The 21,398-nt window shown below is 41.8% G+C and overlaps 1 protein-coding gene and 1 non-coding gene across 17 annotated transcripts in view; both read right to left on the reverse strand.

Annotated features, from left to right (window-relative positions):
* Erc2 (ELKS/RAB6-interacting/CAST family member 2) overlaps positions 1 to 21,398 on the reverse strand; it is a 906,926-nt gene that overhangs the window by 203,288 nt on the left and 682,240 nt on the right. For 12 of the 16 annotated variants that reach the window (XR_008217165.1, XR_008217166.1, XM_052733784.1 and 9 more), the window contains 2 exons: positions 3,478 to 3,625; positions 1,840 to 1,968 (listed from right to left, as the gene is read on the reverse strand). Coding sequence is in view for 14 of the 16 variants with exons in the window: in XM_052733784.1 (XP_052589744.1) it covers positions 1,840 to 1,968; positions 3,478 to 3,625 (277 nt within the window). In the remaining 2 variants the exon portion in view is untranslated. The remainder of the gene's footprint in view (positions 1 to 1,839; positions 1,969 to 3,477; positions 3,626 to 21,398) is intronic. The other 4 variants (XM_052733793.1, XM_052733795.1, XM_052733798.1 and 1 more) reach the window with 1 other exon arrangement.
* Positions 19,254 to 19,373, reverse strand: LOC128108101 (U6atac minor spliceosomal RNA). The gene has a single exon (XR_008217314.1). It is a non-coding gene; the product is annotated as a U6atac minor spliceosomal RNA (small nuclear RNA).

Below are 21,398 nucleotides of genomic sequence, written 5' to 3' on the forward strand. Positions count from 1 at the left end.
AGGCACAGAAGTGGCCGACCCCACAACCTTGCTTCATTTCTATTGTCCTTGCCTCTGAGAGAGCTGTGTTCTCCCTAGCCACCCAAGAGGCGAAAACAAGAGAGATCTCAGGCTCACTTTTCCTGGCCAGTATCTACCTCCACAGGCTGCACCCCCAAACCAAGAAAATTCAATGAGCACCATGGGCCTCTTCAGACTCAGCTGAGTCTGGGGTCTAGGGCTCTTGATATCTCTGCTTGATGCTCTCCAAGTGCTGGTGAGTAAGAGGAAGGGGACGGGGCAGGCTAGGTGCTAGCATCCATCTGCTCTCTCTACCACACTTCAACAGTATGTTCTCAGTGAGCTGCAACTCCCACTGTGTGCACTGCAGTGGCAAGGAATTCTAAAGTAAACTGCCACTGAGGACAGGTGGCACTAGTAATTAGTAGTCGTGGTGGCAGTAACAGAAGGAATAGACCACATACATAAATACAGCACCCGGTATGGGCCAGGCATGTGCAAAGCACTCTAAATAACCTCCACTTCAAGTCTTTGGATCAGTTTATTCACCTTTTACACAAATGAAGAAAATGAAGGGAGAAATCTGAAACCCCCAGATAACTAGTCTAGAAAGCAGATTCAAAGGAAGCAGTTCAATGCTGGACGTCTTTGAGTGCATGCAAAGACCGTAGACTCACTCCCAGCACATGCTAGGAGCACACAACTTAGACATTACGTCTAAGGCAATCAAATACCAAAGCCTAAGAACTCAGGCTGGCATTGGTGGAAGTCTTACCTGGGTATTGAAGCAATGACTTTAGGTTGATAAAGTACCAGAACTTCACAATTTCTGGAAATACCCTGTTAGTTGTCACTCAGGATTTTTTTCCTGCATGTGATGGGGTGTGTGTATGGCTGGGGGGGATGTGAGGGAGGTAGACAGTCCTAAAGCCCGAGGCATACCACCAGCTGTGGGTCTTCGGACTAAATAACGCCACACTCCTGAACTTGAGTTATGTCCCCTTAAAAAGAGAGAAAATTCTGGCCCCTGTGTGCAGAGCTGCTATGATGATAAGGGGCAAATATCCCTGAGGGACCCTGAACAATAGCCTATACCACAGCAAACTCAATAAAGGGGGGAAGGAACGGACATTACAAGCAAATGAAGGATTATTCTTAGAGCCGGAATCACTATGATGAAGGTACTGAACTGTGGGATTTTTATCGCCGGGTGGTAGGTGGGGCAGGAGGAAGGACTTCAAAGCTGAGCATGTCACCAGGGAGTCTGCCCTCCTTCTCTGCTCTCTCCTTCTCCATGAAAACCCTTCCAATGTTGCCTCATTGGAGGCAGGAGCCTAACTCCCACAGCTAGGATTTCCAAGAGTCCTAGGACCTCCAAGCTGAACCTGTCTCAAGAATGAAGCCTTTGTACGGTTTCCCTTAGCTCTTACTGGCATTGGAAAATGCAGTTATGATGCTGAGAAAGAGAGAGAAAGGCAGCTTAATTTTTTGTTTTAAACTGACAAGGTCGAAGTGATATAAAAAAAAAATGTACCTAAGAGATAGAAAGAAAAAAACAGTCCCCTGTGATTGGTAACACCACTCCTGCCCCCACCCCTGCTTGGCAGCCTGACCAAGCTATTTGACCCTGAAAGGTGGCCCCCAAGTTTGAAACTACTGGGAAAAATAAAAGAAATGAAATGATACTGCAAGTCACAAAATGATGCTATCTTCTGTGTGGTCCCAGACTTTATGGCCACCAAGTCCTAGGAACCTGCACAAGGGGTGACAATCAAGATCAAAGTAGTTCTGTGCTCCCGCCCCCCACAGTGGGGTGTGTCTCCTTGGCAGCTGACTGACCTGAGACCTTTGGCTCATGTGTGCATCGTAGCTGGACCCGTGGTACTTGGCCGTAAAATCTGGGCTGTAGCCAGCATCACAAGTGCACGGTATATTTGAGCACGGGGGCTGTTTCCTAGGCCTATAAACCTGTAGGAGAAAGCTACAATGGTTAGGTGCAGGAGGGGAGGGTGCTGGGTGCTCGGGGAAGGAATTGGGGGAAAGCAAAGAAGGAGACTCATCTTGACTTACTAAGGCCAAGTGGTTGGAAAACCCAGTGTAGAAGATGCACAGCCCCAAACAAAGAGGTCAGATAGAAGCGGTCCCTGAACCCCGGGGGCCAGTGCTAGCGAGGCATGCCGCTCTGTGGAATGACCCCAATGTCTGGCAGCAACTGAGACCCTCCCTCTGCAAGGAGAAGGTGCCCAGGCATGGCAGTGTTCTCTCTCTGTCTTTCAGCAAGGCGGTACTGTAAGAAATGGACTCAAGCTCACTCACTGCCAAAGAATGCCTTTTCCTTCCCAAGGAGGGAAAGAGATGGCATTTTGCAGGATGCGGAGGCTTATTCCTAAGTGCTGTGTTCAGCACAGTCCATCTTAGCAGGCAAAGAGTCAGTCCCAGGGTCCCAAGTTCATGTAGACACTCTACATGGTAACCATGTGCCATTTTGAGAGTTTCAGAGCCACAGGTTCTAGTTGAAATGGGGCAGCCACCTTACAAGGCCACATACCATTGAGCTGAGTCGGTTTTATAAAGTAAGGATCCGAATGAATATTTTTAACCATTGCTTTACCCAAGTCCTCATTATATACAGAAGTGGTTTCTCCACCCTCCACCCACGTTGGGGACAGAACACAGGGCCAGTCAAGTTTTCTACCATTGAGCTACACCTTGGTCTGTTGCCAAGTTATATACGGAGCAGAAAGAACATCTATAGATTTCAGAGATGATGTTCCAGTATACTTCAGAAACAATTATTTCTTCTTAAGCTGCTTCCAGAAATCCCTCCCCAAAGCAAAGAGCTTTCTGTAAAAGTTAGGACTGTCCCCCCTTCCATTTCTCTAAGACAAGTACGGTGGCCTAGAGAGAAGGAAATAAAGGATAACGGGGCCAAAAAGGTGACTTTTAAATTAGAATGAAAAATGGCAGACAGGTCTCTAAGCCTAGTCTAGTGGGACTAGAGTTGGGAGATGCTCCTTCGCTGAAAGATCCTGGAGGAAACAGCTGAAGAACAAAAGCTTGAAGTAGAGAGAGAAAGGAACCTCTGGAAATAGACGAGAGGGTTCTTCACAGAGCCCAGGACGTGAGCAAGGTTGGAGGGGAAGGTAGTTCCCAGGGTTTAATTAGGCATTCCTAAGATTTAATTAGAAGTGGAAGTCTACTGAAAGGAAGAGAGCTGAGAGCTACTTCTGAGAAGATGAGGCTAATATAAAAAAGGAAAGCAGTGCCAGTCGCAAACCACATAAGCCCAGCTGCATGCACATCAACAGAGAAGCGGTAACGTGGTGTTCTAGCAACAGTGCAGGCCGTTGGCTCCTACCTGGCTGTAGCTGCTTCCGCCTGCAGAGTGGACATGGGAGAATGAAGAATAGCAAAACCCAGGGGAAGCACTGAGGCCCCAGACCCAGCAAGACACACCTGGCATGCAGGATGCCCCACCTGCTGCTTTAACTGATGCACCAGCCGGTCTTTCTCCCGCTTCAGAGCCATGACTTCTTCCTGGGTCTTTTTCTTTTTGGAGGCAGACAATTCCAGCAAGGCAATGTTTGCATCCTTTTCACTGATGGCTGCAAGGAGTGCTTCCTGTCTGGTAAGAAAAAGACGATTGTGATCCTTTTTGTAAGATGAAAAACAACAACAAAAAATTCCTCAAATGACTGGTGTTTGTAAACTGAGCCACAAACTACGACGTCTGTGGGGAAGAGTTATAAACGGTACTTAAGATGAGGTACACTTTGCTCTCAGATGGATAAAGGAGCTGGGTCAAAATCACTAAGACTGGCTCATTGTGTCCTCTGAGAGAAGAGTTCTTTCAAAGGCTTCAGAGATACAGGCACAAATTAGAAATGGGAGGGGGTCAAGATAAGCATCTATTCCTAACACAATTCTATCAATCCATCAACCCATCCATCCATCTGCCAAGTTAAGGCTCTATGTCTCCAAGGCAACCCAACAGAACTAGGCAGCGAATTTCTTATCCCGTGGGAGTCTTCACATGACACTTTTCTTCTGATGTCAGGTAGAGATCTTTCTAAGGGTCTCCTTTCCATTTTTAGTTTACTTGGTGAATGGGACCCTTGTTTACATTTCATAGGCCTCGTCTGTGTCACACAGCCCCTCTGCCTCTAGATTCCAGTCCGCATGTGTCTTCAGCAGAGAAGACTGTTCAGTTACCAGCTCCCACGGTGTTGCCCCACCTGTCACCCTGTGTCCCAGTCTGGATTCTGTCACTTCATACTGTTTAAGTTCCCCATGGTACCCTTCATCACTTGACAAGATAGTTCATGTTTATTACTTGTGATGCCCTATCAACTTGAGACCTCCTTAATCCTTGGGCTCAAGACATTGGTTCTGTTAATAACTATGTTCACTTTTTAAAAGGTTTTTTTTTTTTTTTTTTTTTTTTTTTTTTTTTTTTTTTTTTTTTTTACAAACTTTAAAAACATCATTGGCCTTCTTCTTCCTCTTCAAAAATAAGAAATCTAGGGCCAGCAAGATGGCTCAGAAGTTAAAGGTACTTGGGTCACAAGCCTGACAACCTGAGTTCAGTTTCCTGCAACCCAGAACTTTCCCATGTACACTGTGCCATACATGCTATCCCTCATCATGCGTTCAAGGATGTGTGCAAGTGTGCACCCCATACTAATAATAAATCAATTCAAAATTAAAAATTTCCCTCTGGATTTATTTATGACCACTGGCTATTTGGAAGTTTTAAGCTGTTTCCTCACATCTTTAGAGTCTATTTTTCAGGATGTACTTATTACAAATTGCAATTTGGGATAGTCTGGGACAATTTTTGACAAGCAAATGGCTTTATTTGGGTGTGTTTCATGGATTCCTTCTCTGTCCCTATGACCTGGGTCACTTATGAAACCTTCTAGCTACTTCAGAAGACCTCATAGCTCCAGGGAAGCCTCAATATTGGGAACTTTTCATGCATGTAAGTCCCAAGAGTAAAACCTGGTCATGTTTCTGGGTTGCATTTTCTTATCTCTGTCATCAGAATTGTCCTCTTCTAGATATTTGGACAAGGTAGCCATTATTTGGATCTCTTATCGCGACCCCCCAACCCCGACACACACAACCCTTTCATGCCAGGGATATGTATGGGTCTTTCTGGCCTCCACTAATGCCTGGCGGTAACAGCTTCTCCCAGAGTGCATGCATAGAACATATCAGAAAATAGCTCCACTTTTCAAATAACAAACCGGTGTAGCTCAGACTACATGTAACAGCATCAATACCAAGTTTCACCAGATCATGTGTTGAGATGGAGGACCTGTTTTTACCCAGTTTCACCAGATAACGTGTTGAGATGGCACCACCTGTTTTTACCCAGCTTCACCAGATAATGAGTTGAGAGAGCAGACCTGCTCAAAACCCTGCAGGTGCACATTCCTCTAAAATGCTGGGTTGAAGTCTGTGTGGACTTCACAGCAGGGACAGCCTATATGTTCAGGTTTACATCCAAATTGCATTACTCATGGACTCTTCACAAATACATTTTTAAAAATGGTGATTGAGAACCGCGAACATTTTTAAGCTTTTTTATTTTAAGTTTCTCCATATGTGGAGAAATACTTAATTTAAACCTCCCAATCAACTCCAACCTTGGTCATTCTCTCTAACAGGCCCAGATACAACATACAGGTCATGGCAGCATTTTACTCTCACCCCTAAGCTGGCAGCAAAAAATTTTTTTTTCATGGGTGTTACTTAAAAGATCAATTTTAGGAAGCTTGTAAATTGCATTCTCTCCCTATGGATATTTCTTCATGGTTATACAAAGCCACTGAAAATGCTGATAAAATTCTTAGTGACATGTGAAAACATTTAAGTTTGCTGGGAAACTGTTCATCTGGAAGCTTGTGATTCCGTACATTTTAGAAACAAAGGTATTATCTTTTTTCCTTCGATAAATCTTTCCAGAATATCTGCACAGCAATGAGCCTGCAAGGACACAGGTGGTCTCTTTCTGGGTCAAAGGGCAGACATGCTTACTATGTTATATCATAGTGATGAGCAATGGGCAGACATGCCACTGCCTATTACAAAGTATTCAAGCTCTTTAAACTCAGAGTTGCTCTCCTGTAATACAAACAACTGCACGGACATGTTCATCTGGTCTCTGTAGGACCAGTTGCAAGTGGAATACATGCAAACATGCTACTGCTGATCTCTGAGTTATAAGCAATAAAATATTTTATCTCTGGCACAGATGTCTCTTCTCATGTCTTGCACTCACGACAGAGGTGGGGCAGCCTCACACATGCCACTGGAGGCGGCTCAAACTCTCCATAGTTCTTGCACGAGTGTATATCATCCAACAGGATTCCAAATGGTGAATGTGAGAGGCAGGGAGTTAGTTACATGGACTAGTATTCAGCTTATTCCTTTCTACGTTATCCTTCCTCCCCCGAAAACATCATCAGAGTAAATGTTGAGGACTGTAAGTGAATCCTTGAACTCACCGAGAAACATCAGGTACAAGCTTCCAAAGCTGTGGAGATTTAAACATCTTCACCCAAGTTATTTATGTTCTGTCCATCATCCTCAGCCTTGATGTTTAGACAGGGGCACACAGTTTTCACATGTGCAAGTCTGGGACAATCCAGGTTGACTCCCACTTGAAAAATGTCAAGAATCTCCTAAGAAGGCTTTCTGTGTCTGCTTTTGTCTCCTCTGCCCATTTCCCTCTTCCAAAGTGTGATGTCGCACAGCTTTAGTAACAACCTCTAAATGTTACCGTAACCCAAAGACTGATCATTCAAAACTTCCCCTTTCCCCATGAGTCTGTAATTCAGGCTTTTTCAGTGCTTAATACTTACTTTTCCTTTTCTAATACTGTTAAAAATCCCAATGATAATAATAACGATATCATTATGAATATAATATTATGAATTATGATGAATCACAAATAAAGTGATATTATTATCATTATTATGATTGCCAGGAATTGAAGCAGGACACTAAGTGTTCCTGATAAGCACTCTACCACTGAGCTACATACCTAGTCCCAATAAATTAATTTTTAATTCTCACTTTAGTGCTAAAGAAAAAAAATTAGTTTCTAATTCTTTATAGACGCTATCACCAAATACAACTCCTAAAACAACTTTTGTAAAAGTGCTTTTAAGGCCACTTACCAACATTAATATTCACAAAAAAGAATCCATTTGGTTCTTTGTATTTTTTATTTTGGTTGACCAAATTGTCTTATATATGTTTGCACTATACAATTATGAAACTCACAATAAAATTCATTTAATAAAGATCATATACACTTTGAAACCATCACTTAAATATTGGTCAGAAGTTAATATGATTTCTCCCTAAAATATATTGAGATTTATAGTAAATAATTGTATTCTTTAAAGCAGCAGCTATCAGAAGGTAACAAAAATGCATAAAGATATAAAAGTATGACGACATCACTCATCAGGACATTTGCCTCCGTCTTCATTTGAACAGCTCATTATGCCATGAAGGCTCTAGGTCAGCAGAACCATCGCACTGCATTTTATACAGCAAGCTTCACAAAATGACCAGAGAAAATTTTCACAAACCTACAGTATTTTAAATCATTAAGAGCTAAATTCTGTGCAGTTATGAGTTTTCATTATCTTTGCTTTAAGAACATTCTCTTTTTATAGTGATAATGAACATAATTTAGTAATGATGTGCTTTATTTTGCCAGCCCCACATCATACATTTATACTTTTACAGTCCCTGGAGCCCACTTTGCCCATACAGAGCCACAGAGCACCCACACTCAAGTACTTCACGGGAACATGTGACGGTTGGCTTGAGAGAATAGAAGGGGAGGCTTATGTTAACTATTTCTGTGTTTTTCCCCATGTGGAGAATTTTGGTTCAGCCATTTGAAAACTTGAAAATAAAAATATTTGCAGTTATGAACCACCATTTTAAAAAATTTCAACGTAGAAGACTACACATGACAAAACACTTGACTATAAACACAAAGAAAAATTCATTTTTTTTAGTAAATATATTGCCTCCTGAATCCAAAGCAGGATTTACTCTGCTTCAGAAATTGATAGTCTCATCAACCAGAAATGTTGCTAGACCTTTTTTTTTTTTCACTTTCAGCACTCAGGTTATCCTTTTCTCTTATCCACAGACAACATAAGAACTACATCTAAATACATCCTTAGTCATTTAGTATGGCTAAGTATATTCTGGAAGCTTGCAATATTATCTTTAGAACACTGTTATATATTAGTATACAGTTACTGAGGTAATCTGTCTGTGCACCAAAATATAGCTTAAAATATGAAAAGGAAGCCCAAATATGCTAGCAAAGTAGATAAGATAATGCAAAGAGAAATAAATCGACGGGGCCTGCTGTGTGCCAAGCTGAGAGAGTGGAGCATAGACCGCATTTTATCAAAGTGCAGCCTAAACAGACGTCAAGGAGAATAACTTCCTTAACAAATATGGGCAACAAAGGAGGGGAAGAGGAGGAGTTCCGTGCCCCTTCGTGCATTTAGGAGGGGTTAACAATGGATCCAAATATGCACAGGAACACACTTAATAACCCTAAGCTGTCATTCACTTCGTAGGAGGTAGTCAAGACTTAGCTAATAAAACACTGGGGAAAAAAATGGTTTCAGCCACCCTGAAAAACATCCTCCAGGGCCTAGTACAAAAGAGGGCTGAAAGCTACCTTGTGCCACGATAAATGTCTCCTTTTGTGTGTCGCCCATGGCTAACCCTCACAAGGAGAGCTTCGGTATCGGCTGACAGTAATACGCAGCTAGGACACTTATTACCGTCAATTTAAAAGGGCACATTGCAAACATTTCTGTTTCACTCCCTGCTGCTGTCATTCTGTTAATGATGATTTGAGCTTGCACAGGGGATCTAAAACTCATTTTAAGAGTTAAAAGTGAAGTAAGCCAATTAGGGGCTGTTATAAATTGGACTGGAGCAGAAGCATGAACACATTTTTTTTCTTGTGGGCTCTTGTTTTAGTTAGCTGACCCATCCTTAGGAACACATTCAATTACAAAAGTAGATGCTTGAGAAAATGCATTCCATTAAGAAACGTTTGGATAATGACATATGAGGGTGGATCTACATTATGGATGGTGGTCAGCCTCGGGCAGTCATGCTCCAATCAGACTGTGGGAAAAAAAAATCCGCTCAATCAACTTTTCCCAGTTAATTGTTGTTTTCTTTCCCTTATGACCCTGAATCTTCAACCGTAAGTTCAGTAGGAGGTGACTTAAGACAGACGGTGACGAAAGATCTTGCTCAAAACAGCCTCTCTCTCACCCCTGGGTGAGTGCTGGGTGGAGGTTTGTTGCGATCGCTCCTGGAAAGGGTTGCTCCTTTGCCTCTGTTTTAAAGGCACCTTTTAAAATGGCAGCTGGAGGTAGAAGTGGTCTTCCGTATTAATTCATATTCATCCTGCCTACAGACACCGTGATGGGTAGTACTTGCATAAGGCCTTTGGCAGAAAAGTGAAGGAGCTCACTCGAGGTGTGATCCACAAGCTGAGATACATTTGAGTTTCCTCAAAGACCAAGAAGAGAGCACGTTCCTCAAGGCCAAGCTCTGGCAGGCCAGATTCTAGAGTGCAGTGTGCTTGGTCACTCACCTATACCCGACCTCAAAAACTTAGATAATTCCAATTACCAAAGATTCAGTCTTTGAAGCTTCGTAGAACCCAACTGGAATTTCCTATCACAGGGGCCACAGGCTTGGGAAACTTCTTTGCTCTATACAGCAGCTTCCGCCTGAATTCTAACTTAATATGTGACCGGGTGGGGGGTGGGGAGCTGGTTTACCTTGTGCTGGAAAAGCTAGCTCGCACATGGGGTCACCTGTGGCACTGAGATGGCAAGTGCTAGCATGCTTAGCCTTAAGGATGTGCAAGTGTTGGTGAATATGAAGCCAAATGATTTCCCTATGTGAACAAGGTTCAAGGCCAGAGGAAGGGGAATGTCAGGAGAAGAGCTACTATCCCACCCTAAATCATCCAGACAATGTCTTTCCCTTTGATTAAGTTGATAAAGAGGCAAAGTGTGGAAGAAGTGTGGGAGGGACTGTTGTCTAGTTAGACAGGGACCTAAGTCTTAGCCATGAGGTATGACTGATTACTCTGTGCTAGATCCCAAAGCAAGAAACCAGGCAGGGGGGCAGGGGAGGGCAGGGGAGGGCAGAGGAGGGCAAGGGAGGGCAGAGGAGGGCAGGGGAGAGCAGAGGAGGGCAGGGGATGGTAGGGGAGTTAAAGGCAAGGGAGGCAAGGGGGCTTTCTTTTGAGTACCTTAGCTTCTTAAGAAGAAGCTTACCCTCAGAAATAAAATGTCACTGGGGTCATTTAAAGAAGCCACCAATCCTTAGTGCCTGAGCTTTGCAATCAAACATTCCTGGATCTGCATATCAACATTACTTACTGTTATAATGGGGCAATCATTTAATGTCTCCGAAACTTAGATTTCCTTGCAAATGAATCAAGAAGAATAACTATAAAAATTAAATGTGATAATGCACACAAAGACTTTTGCTCAGTTTCTGACTAGACCACGTGATATATGCTAGCAATTACTATTACAGAACACGGACACCACCAAATTTAGAAATTTGAAAGTTTTGCATTATTGTATACCAGGCCCCTCTTTGTATTAAATATATCTAAACATGTAATGAGTCTTTTACTTTCAAGACAGTGTTTCAAAGAAACTTCTAAAATTGGTTTTTGTTAACTGAACATTTGACTTTCATGAGCTGACATCTGGTTCTCAAACAAACTTAAAGGAGAAAACAGATTTTGAGTGTGGAAAAGGGTCTGTGCACCACAGAAGAGTGGCATCCCACACAGCCAGGCCTGACTTGGTTAATAACTGTACAATATCACTCCAGCCAAAAGGCCACACAGAAGTGGGAAAGATGTGATTTCATGCAGCATTTGAATTTGGGAAATGGAAATGTGTTCTGAATGGTAACCCTTTAAAAGTCAAGGTCAAGTACACAGTCTAACCAATGTCAAACAACTGCAAAACAACAAAAAAATCCTCCCATTAAAAAATAAATCTTTGGAGGAGGCTAGAGAGATGACTCAGTGATTAAGAGTGCTGGTTGCTCTTCCAGAGGACTGGGGTTCAATTCCCAGCACCCACATGGAAGCTCACAACTGTCTATAACTCCTGTTCCAGGGAATCCGATACCCATCACACAGACATACATGCAGGTGAAACACCACTGTATATAAAATACAAATAAATGAATTATTTTTTAAAATCTTTACATTAATTGATAAGTTTGGAAGGATGGAGGGTGAGTAGAATAGACTCCCATTGTCCACCTCATGGATATGGTTATATGTCAATGCTTGACCATTTCCATAATCTGTCTTCTGTAATGAGAAGGATTCTCTGTTGCCATTTACCTCCGGCAAAACCATTCTATGGAAAACATAACACCAGAGACCTGGGAGGTTACTGATGACTGATAGTGAGAAATCATATGTATCTGGGCTCCCCTGTGGGCAAACTTTGCTTAGCGTCTATCTAAAAGAAATCTACTGTCTATGGTGATCAGTTACTGCCAAGAGATTTGTCCAATGGTATTAAATTTTTGGTTGGTACTCAGCAATTGCCAGAGAATAAGTCACTGCTTTCAAGGTTTAGCCCACAGGGCACTTGTTCATTTGTTTCTTTTATTGGCAAGTGGGTATGTGTATGTACATATACATTTGTGTATGTATAAAATTGTCCAAAGATGATGTACTTTAATTTCCCTTATACTGAACATTTAGAACTACTCATTTTTTAGTTAGTTTTTAGAGGAAGCAACAGAATGCACTCCTGTATCTTGAACTAGATATTTCCATTCTTTTTTCATTCAGATCTACTTTTGTTTCGTGTGTGTGTGTGTGTGTGTGTGTGTGTGTGTGTGTGTGTGTGTGTGCGCGCGCGTGCGTTTGTGTATGTGGATTCTGTGTGTGGGGGTGCTGGTGGAAGCTGGGGTGGGGGTGTGTGAAGGATTCCCTGGAGCTGGAATTACAGGCAGTGTCAGCTACCAGATGTGGGTGCTAGGAGCTGAACTATGGTCCTCTGGAAGAGTCATGTCTCCAGCCCTGATAGTTCTCGTCTTAATGTGAATAGTTTGTATTACATAAAACCTCCTTTGTTTATGTTTACATGGACTCCATTATTACCACAAGTGCCAAATTATAATGGAAAACAAAAATAGATTGTCATTCTCCTGCTGTGAGAAGGACAGGTACATGGAAAGGGGGCACTGTAGAATTTCATTAGCATCTATGGCAAACAGTTAAGGTTCTGTGGGGAGGATCTTTGTAGATAAAATTATATAAAATTGAGTTTCCTGGAAGCAGTTCATTTAACATGCTTTTGGTTCATGAGAGGGAAAAGGCAGATGTAAACATGAGGAAAGAAACGATGTGTCACATCTGTATGTCTCAGAAGTGATGGCGTTGGTCAGGCAAAAATGAGGCTGCAGGGAGGGGTAGGAAGACATAAGCACTACCAGGAAGGAGGCTGAAAGACAGGCCATCTGACTGAAAACCCTCCTCTCTTGCTGTGCACACAATGAATTGACTGATAGTTTAGGACAACCTTTTCTCTGGGAAGTAGATGCTTTGAAGGCATCCTTGTCAAAGGATCGTTCATGTGCTGTCTCTGTTACCTTAAGAAGTCTGAATTTTAGGTCTGCCATCTCGTGGCCACTGCCATAAATACTGTCATTTCCTGTTCCTGTCAGCCCTGTTCCACCCAAGTAGCTTCAAGTCTAAAGTCTATGCTATTAAAAAATACCAAAAGGTACTTAATTTGTAAAAAGAAAAGGACATTGCCATAGGAGAGATTCACTTTGAATTCTAATTCTGTCTCTGCCAAGATTTCTTTTGATAAAAATATAGATTCAAAAGATCACTTATCGATTACCAATTTATTGATATCAGATTGGGCCTGCTGAGAAATCAAAGGTAATAAACTTCAGTTGTCTGGTTTTTTTAAATGCTTTTATTGACTATTTTAGAAGGAAGTTACTTACTAGACACAAAGTTGTTCAACATTTATGTACTTGCCATGGAGTTGGTAATGAACTTCCATAATAAAACTGATTATAAATTCTATACAAGAATAGCAAGGGGGTGGGCTTGGCTGAACATTAGCTTTGGGCCAAATGACTTCGATTACACACATACACTCGAGCACTGTGAGAAAAAGAAGCAAGGCTGTGTTTATCATCGCTCGGAACAAACTGGAGGAACTGCTAAGACGCCATCAGAAAACAAGAAGTCCATCCAATGCCCACTCACTCCCATCTGCTGTGTGCGGCAACAGGACAGAAAAACGAAGGCACACGATGGTTTTCTGGTGAGATTTTGGCAACATAGTGTGGCCTGAATCTAAACAGTGGAACAGGAGTTTATTCGACGGCTGTGAATGGATTTCTGAGTCCAAATTCCAAAGGCACTGACTTGTGCCATGTACCTTAAGTCTTGAGATGCTAAGCAACTACTAAAGAGACATCAGTGACAAAGGGCTGCAAAGGCCAGCCAGCCAACCCAGAAATAAGAGCAAGTTCTATCTGTTAGTCACCTGCAACTTCTAGATTCACGACTGCTCTCTAAGGGACACTACCAGAGAGCTCTGCGTCAATGAGCAAGGGAATCTCAAACCAGAAAGCCAACACAGAATGAGAATCTGGTAAATTACCTGAATGTTCCACATCTGGAGAGAATCGGGAGGAGGCAGCCCAAAGCACAGTATAGAAAGCCGTCTCAGATTCACAGTATGGGTGGCCCTGTGGCCATGGAGGTGAAATTTCCATCCTGGGAGGCATGAGCACTGCAAGTGGGAACACTCCTGATGTGAAATTCTAAAGTCTGATCTGGATTGAACACCCTCTCCTGGGGTGGCTCTTTCCTGATCATATGAGCATGACTAACCAGACGGATGACCAGAGTCAGGGGCTTTGATTCCTTCAATTCATTCAGTGTATATTCACCAACGGCTCCTGGATACCAGGTCCTGAAATAATGTGTAAATGGGAGAGATACCATCCCTGCTTCAATGGAATTCATTGTGTTGCCAACCTCAGAGACCCTCCACACCGTCCTGAGGCAGCTGTGACGGCAGAAAATACCCAGAAGAGCATTTTCTTATGAAGAACAGAAGCAGGCTGTCACGGAAGATCAGATACCTGTGCATCCTACTTACTAATCCCCTGGCTGTGTATAAGAACCCAAATGGCATTCCACTAACAGGTGTCATAGGCTGGAGTGAGCCACAGCAACGTTCCCTTAACAAGTGCTATTGTCTGTATTCTGATATCTAGCACATAGCAGACTCAAAAACAGGCAGAAAACTTAGCCTCATATCTGTAACTGGTAGGCTGAGCAATAGGAAGCCTTTTTTCTTTTTCAGGGGTGAGGGGTTGAGACAGGGTCCCTACAGAGTCCTGACTGTCCTAGAGCTCACTATGTAGACCAGGCTGGCCTCAAACTCACAGAGATCTGACTGCCTCTGCTTCTTGAGCACTGGGATAAAAGGTGTGTGCCATCATGCCCGGGCAGGAAGTTCACATTTTTTATGAATTAGAAATAGGTGAATATTGACAATTTCATGTTTCAATCTAATATCTTCCCAAAATAAAAGGAGTATTATAGGCCTCTTTGCTTGTTTAGCTGTTTATATACCACACACCAACAGATTTAAAAAGCTGAGACAATTCACCTTCCGCCCCTAGAGGCAATTAACTTAGTGTTCAGTAGAGCCTGTTACACAAATTGGAGGAGCAGGGAGGGGACTAGGAACCCACAGAAGTGACGAACTCGGCCCATTATAGAAGGTCCTAGCCCTGGAAAACCACTTAGTGAGAAAACATCCTGGAGACCAGACTCCAACCTGACACTGATTCCCATTCCCTGTGATGCTGATCTGTTTACTGATTGCGTTGAGACCAAATCATCCATCTCCCTGGACAGCCCTAAGGCTGCCCAGCTTACGAGCAGGGCCTCTGCTTAGATCTGAACTTCAAGTCACAAGACATAAGGCAGGAGGCAAAGAAGAATCAGACTGCACAACTTTTAAGTGGTCTTTCCAAAGTCCCCCTGAAGAAAGGCCCAATAAGAACACAGCCTTAAAGATGAGTGCATGTCCTGTAGGCATGCACTCATCTTTAAGGCTGTGTTCTTATTGTCCTTAGCGTCACAAAAGGACAATCTAATATTGTCAATCAATATCCTACTGTCTTCCATATTCAGAAACAATTTGCTAATCACAGAATACCATTCATATGCTAGGAGACATAAGCAATGGATGAGGCTTACAAATATTCTAGCAAGTAAAAATGAAAGAATGTGAAAACGAAAGTAATAAAAATAGACAAATAATGGTTGTGGGTTTTTTTTTTTTACTCTGTTAGGGTAGAGGCTAAGCAGTCACTGATAATTCTCATTGTGGTTACTGTACAAATAGGCAAGGCACAACAAAGCACACTGATTTAGTCCTTTCAAGCTAGCCTTTAACAGATTTGCACTGTCATGGTAAAGGTGAATGGTGAGGCTGTGGGGACTGAATGGAATCCTCAAGATCTTACTGCTTTTTAAAGGAACTGGAATTTGAATCCAGGTCTGACTCAGAGTCTGAACTCCCGGACTGTTCTCCAAATGCTTGGGTGTAGTAAGCAAGAAATGTCCCTTTGGTCTAGGAGGACAGAGCAGGCTTTGCAGAGGATGACAATGATGCCTGAAGTGTGAAGGCAGGAAGGGCCGGAAGGACTGTAGAGGAAAAGGGAGCTGGGGGACTTCCAGATGGTTTGTCTGAGGACCAGTTAAGGGGAATCTAACATTCAAATCATGTCTCTCCTGCTTATTTACATATTTTAAAGATGCATCGCTTTCAGGGAGTTGGAAGATCAGCAAAGGAAAAGTGTGGTCAAACTAAGTTATGTAGAAGTGTCAACTCAAAGATTGGTGATTAAACATATACACACACACACGTGTGTGCGCACACACAAAAGTAATAGGCATTGGGAGTAAGATTGCTAACATCTTTTCTGGAGAGAAAAAACCTTCTGTTCTGAAGTTTTGCAATTGTTTTTCCTCCTTTTTGTTACTAATATGCTCTTTTCTTAAGTGGTGTTAATGATAGTTAATATTTGAATAGTCATATTTAATTTAATAGCATAATTATATTGTCAAGCATATGTTGTTTTCAAAAACACTATTCCGTATATTGGTCCACACTATCCAAAGTCTAGAAACCACTCATTCCATTGCTGAATAGCACTATAATTAGGGTGTATCTGAGAAAACGTGCTTGGTCCTTCTCTCTCCTGCACAGATGGAGGCCCATGTTTCTCTTCAAAAACCGTTTGGCATTTACTGAAATATTGCTGAGAATGTCAAGTTGGCTGACTTAAAAATGGTTTTGACTTAATGATTATTCCTATGATAATGGCTGTTTCCAGATATGATATCTTTAGGATAAAGGTAGACTACCTCTTGATTCCACCAATAGCCTGTATTAAGCTTGAGGATCAGGTCCCCTCTGGGTCTCTCAGTAATCAGAGAAGGAAGGACAAGCTAAGCTGGTTAATGTCAACCATTGGGGAAACTAAACCTGAAGACTGTGGGAAGGTCCAGTGTGAAATACAATGGCTGCTGTTTCAGACTTCATTCTTCCTTTCAGAAGAATTGGGCTCTTAACACAATGCAATATGTAAATTGCTGGAACTTGTGAACGAGGGAAGGATTGGTGCCACGGAAGACTCAGAACACAGCTGTCACCTTCTTACCTCTCCGCTGGAGTGAGTTCTTGGGACACCTTTCCAAGAGGACCCTAGGATTTCAACCAGCTCTCAAGGATGCAGTCATAGATAGGTAAGAAGAAAGTCAGCCATGTTAGCTGCTGAGCATTACTCAACACCGTTGAGTGGCCGCCCCATCCTATCTCTGAAGGTTTTTCTCTAGCAACAGAAGGTCATCTTGAACAAGCCCAAGAGAGAAAATTCTAGCAAATGACACACTGTGTAACTCAACATATGTTTTCATTCATTTCTTGGGAACGAAGCTGGAACTGATTCTCACTAGCTTAGCAATCAAGGTGAGAATTAGAAGGGCACTTGGAGAGATCAAGGCTGAGAGCTGGTGAATGAGCATTAGGAAGGAGGTAATAAAGAAAGTTACTCCAGTAGCAGAAAATCATAAACCATCCTTGGAAAGCTCTACATTTATATAATAACTTTGTTACAACCTCCAGGTTTAATGGAAAAGAAGTGATATTTGACTTTTCTGAAAAACAAAAGACCTAGTTTATCAAATACAGGTCAAATTAGATATGGCCTGGTATTCCCTTTATTGGGAACACACTAGGAATAATAGTCACACCAAAAGGGAATGGAATATCTATGAGCTGGAGACCATACTAGTGATTTACCCTAGTGATCCTATTACCCATAGGGTCTATTTCTCTGTTGTGCTGGAACTGGCTGTTACCAGCTAGTGAGAACCTTCCTTCCCATTCCAGAGGAAGAGCTGTCCCTGGCTATAGCAGTTACATTTCTATTACAGAATTGGAGATCACTACCAAGCAGAGCTTGTTTCTCCACTGATTTGATTCACACAAGCTGATTGGTCCATTCCAAGTTAGCTGAATAGTGTTGCCCAGAATTCTGAACACGTGTAGTTCCTGCACTAGGAATCTCATAGCCAAAATACATCAGCTCTAGGTGCTGAGTGCTCTGATTGTATTAGCTCATTCAATCTGCATAGGAACCCACTGAGGAAGGCATTATTTTTGTCCCATTTGACAAATAAAAAATAAAATAAAACAGAGAAGTGTGTCAACTTGGCCAAGTTAAAAATGTCTAAATTGCGAAGGAACAATTTGAGCCTATACAGTCTGGAGTTATTTTTCTTAAGACTTTTAAAATATTTTAAGTATGTGTCCTTGGATGCAGGGGCCCTCAGAGGTCAGAAGATGGAGTTGGGTGTTCTAGAGCTGGAGTTACAGGCCATTGTAAGTTACCTAATGCTGATTCTGGGAACTAAACTTGGGTCCTTTGCCATGTCAATACAGGCTCTTAACTACCCAGCCATTTCTCCAACCCAGTCTGAAGTTTTCTAAGTCCTTGAAATAAAACAAGTAAGTTGTAGTTGTTTTGAGTTGTGATACCCCTTTCTCAACACAGGAAAAACACAACATGTTCATGTCAAACCCAGAACAGAATTGGCTAGATCTCAACAGGAGGCTCATCCCTCAGTCACAATGCTACTGTCATTGGAGAGAGCCCAGCACAGCTTTATACTGGAACATGGATGATTATTACTTGGGTTTCCCAGGGAATCAAGCCAAATACAAAAGCTTCTAGTCAGATTTCTTGAAAATAGTGGTAAAACTGTGATAAGACTCAGTAGGCACAGCCTACCATAAAACATTCCCAAATGGACCATGATGTCTCAATCCCAACGAGAAGACAGTGAGAAATCTGAACCTCCAATCTACTCTCTCGTTAGTATGAAGGAAAAGGCATCTAAAAAGTAGAACACAGAGGTTCAATAAAATGTCACCCGAATTAGATGTGTAGGTTGGACTAGTCCCTTGATTTTAGACATCCTAGCTGTTAGGTCTATACAATTAAAAATGCTATCTAATACCAAGTCTACTGATAAGGTCACATGAGATGGCATCTGTGAAAGTGCAGGATCCTAGAACAATTCACTGACATTACTCTCTGTATCCATGCCTACAAATCCATGTCTTCTAAAATCCAAGTAGGAATACCATATGTATATGATTAATCTCAAATAGTGTCTGGTATAAACAAGCTTTGTGGCAGACACAGCTTCTACCATTTAAACTAAACTTACCAAGCCAATGATGAATCAACAGATCAAATGGTTGATAAAAATTCCAACTAGGAATCTATGGAACAAAAAACAATGGATATTTCCAAATAGATTTAAAATATGGTCAACTGGGTCCATGCCTCAAGATGTCTCATGATGCATATACAAGTATTCCAAGATATGGGGGGAAAGCACAAGATCCAAACCACTTCAGGTCCCACACTTTTTGGATAAAGGATAACCAACTTGTACTCACCCTGTTATGGGGAATTATATGAGAGAGAGGAGATAAATCAGTTAGCACGGTAAGTTTCACTTATAGTAAGCACTTGTTTCCTGTTATAAATATAAACTTAATGATTCTAACCATTGTTAGATGCCACCAAGCAGGAGGCATTGCCTTAACACACACGTGTTGTGAGGCCCATGGGCCTCTCCCTCCTTGTCAAGGGAAGCGCTAACCTTATCTCTTTTCATACAACACTATACCCATTATTAGTGTAGTTCATAAATTCATTAGCCAAAGGACAGATGTATTGAAATCATCAACCTTTAGAAACCAGGAGGAAAAAAAATTACCTTAAAGAGGGGTCAGATTATTTTTTAATAACAGTATTCTTAAATTATTCTCCTCTACAAGTTGATTCATCCCCAGTGTTGGCAACAGCATCAAAATTTCACCTCCATATACAAAGCAAATATCAGCAAGAGAAGGAAAATTAACTTGTCTGATGAATGGGGGGCAGGGCGGGGAAAACTGCTTCATACAACTGGTGGGATGCCCAGGACAGTGTTTCCAGTCAAAACTTGGACCTCCTCTCTTCATTTCTGAGCAGGACTCTTTTGAATACTTAAGCCTATTCTTCAAATGAGTCATCACAGCCAAAAACTACATTCTGGAAAGGGTGGAAGAACTGGCAAAATGTTATCAAGAATATGAGGTTAATTTGCTTTAGAGAAAAAAATATACATGGATATAATATCTACTCATTTTTACCTAAGGACTTTTAAAATTTCTCAACAAAACAGAAAAACTATCAACAGTGGATGTCGGTGTCTAATGTCTCTCTGTTCTGTTAAAGAAATCTGAAATTCTTCAGCCTTTCTATCATAAACACCACAATCTGAGCTGGGACCATTCTCAGCTCAAATGAAAATAATTTGGGCTATATATTAAAGAGTATTAATTAAGTGCCTATAACAGCAAAGTAACTATTGTAACGTGACAGCCATGGTCTTTAGATCATTCCCTTTTTAGACAAAGGTGGGAAGGTGGCAGATGACACTTCAGTTTTCCTGATATAAAGACAAAAATTAATCTCACATTCATTCTTTTTAAGTGACTTACAAATAAGATACTCACCGTTATATCGATTAGTTATTCCTTTCTCATCTTAGCCCTTTGCTCCAAGATCCGTCTACACCTCATTTATTTATTTCCCCGTGAAGATTGCTTATAACTCCCTTACTCCAAGTTTGAAATACTGCCCTGTCTGTGAATATAGAAGTCTAGAAGTCATCTCAGTAATTGGTGCTTTTAGCTGCCCACTTAATCTTGCTTAAATTGCCAGCGTGCAGGAAGGGGAATGATGGAGAGGCCCAGGTTAAGAAACTACCCGATTGCAAACACAGGGGACGAGGTTCCTAAAGAACCCCGATGATGTTCCAAATCAGGGGAATGAACACGTCACAGATGAGGAGTACTCACTAGCTGGAAGCAAGGTGACAGACAGCTGTGGTAGTTAAGACATTATTGCTTCTGTAAAGGCTGAACTCAAGTACACAGTAGACATGTAATCTCCAACTCCCCAAACACCCCAATTTGGCCACTAAAGATGCTGTTTTACATTTCCAAACATTTTCCCCTGTCACTACTTTTTATACTTCAGTTCTCAGGTTGTAAGTATTTGTTACTTGCAAAGCAGCCCCCTTTGAACACTGAATCATGGAGGCATTTGTAACTAACTGCCAAGGGGGCCTGCCAAACAAAAACTCCCTGCTGGTGACATGACCACCTAGTGACCTCTAAAAATGTTGTAACAATGTGAAAAATAGCTCCCTCTTGTAGGAAACAGCAATTTTTTAAATTAAACGTACATCGAATGTTCACTTATATACAGATAAATGGTGTTCAGAGTCACCTTCTCTGTTTCCAATTTCAATCTTTTGAAACCCAGCCCAAACCTAAATAAATAAACGTTGATACTAAGAAGAAACTAAGAACTCAAGAGCCTTGCGATTTCGCAAACAGCTTTTTTCCATTTTCGAAAATCTAAACTCCGGGCCAGACAGAGAACAGGTAATGAGAAAGAACAGGCTTGGCAGTCCCTCTGTGGGTCTAAGCTGAAAAACACGTCAGGCAGCAGTAAGTGGCTTTAATTTGGCAGGCTTAATGTCTTTAAAAGTTTGCAGCCTGCTTGAGAAAAAAATTTAAAAACAGTTATAACATTTACAAATTGAAATACAAACACTAAGCTAAAAAGCCACCCTGGTGACATCTCATCACCCT

The sequence above is a fragment of the Peromyscus californicus genome, unplaced genomic scaffold, assembly GCF_007827085.1.
Source record: "Peromyscus californicus insignis strain IS unplaced genomic scaffold, ASM782708v3 Scaffold_12__1_contigs__length_115047231, whole genome shotgun sequence".
NCBI lineage: Eukaryota > Metazoa > Chordata > Mammalia > Rodentia > Cricetidae > Peromyscus > Peromyscus californicus.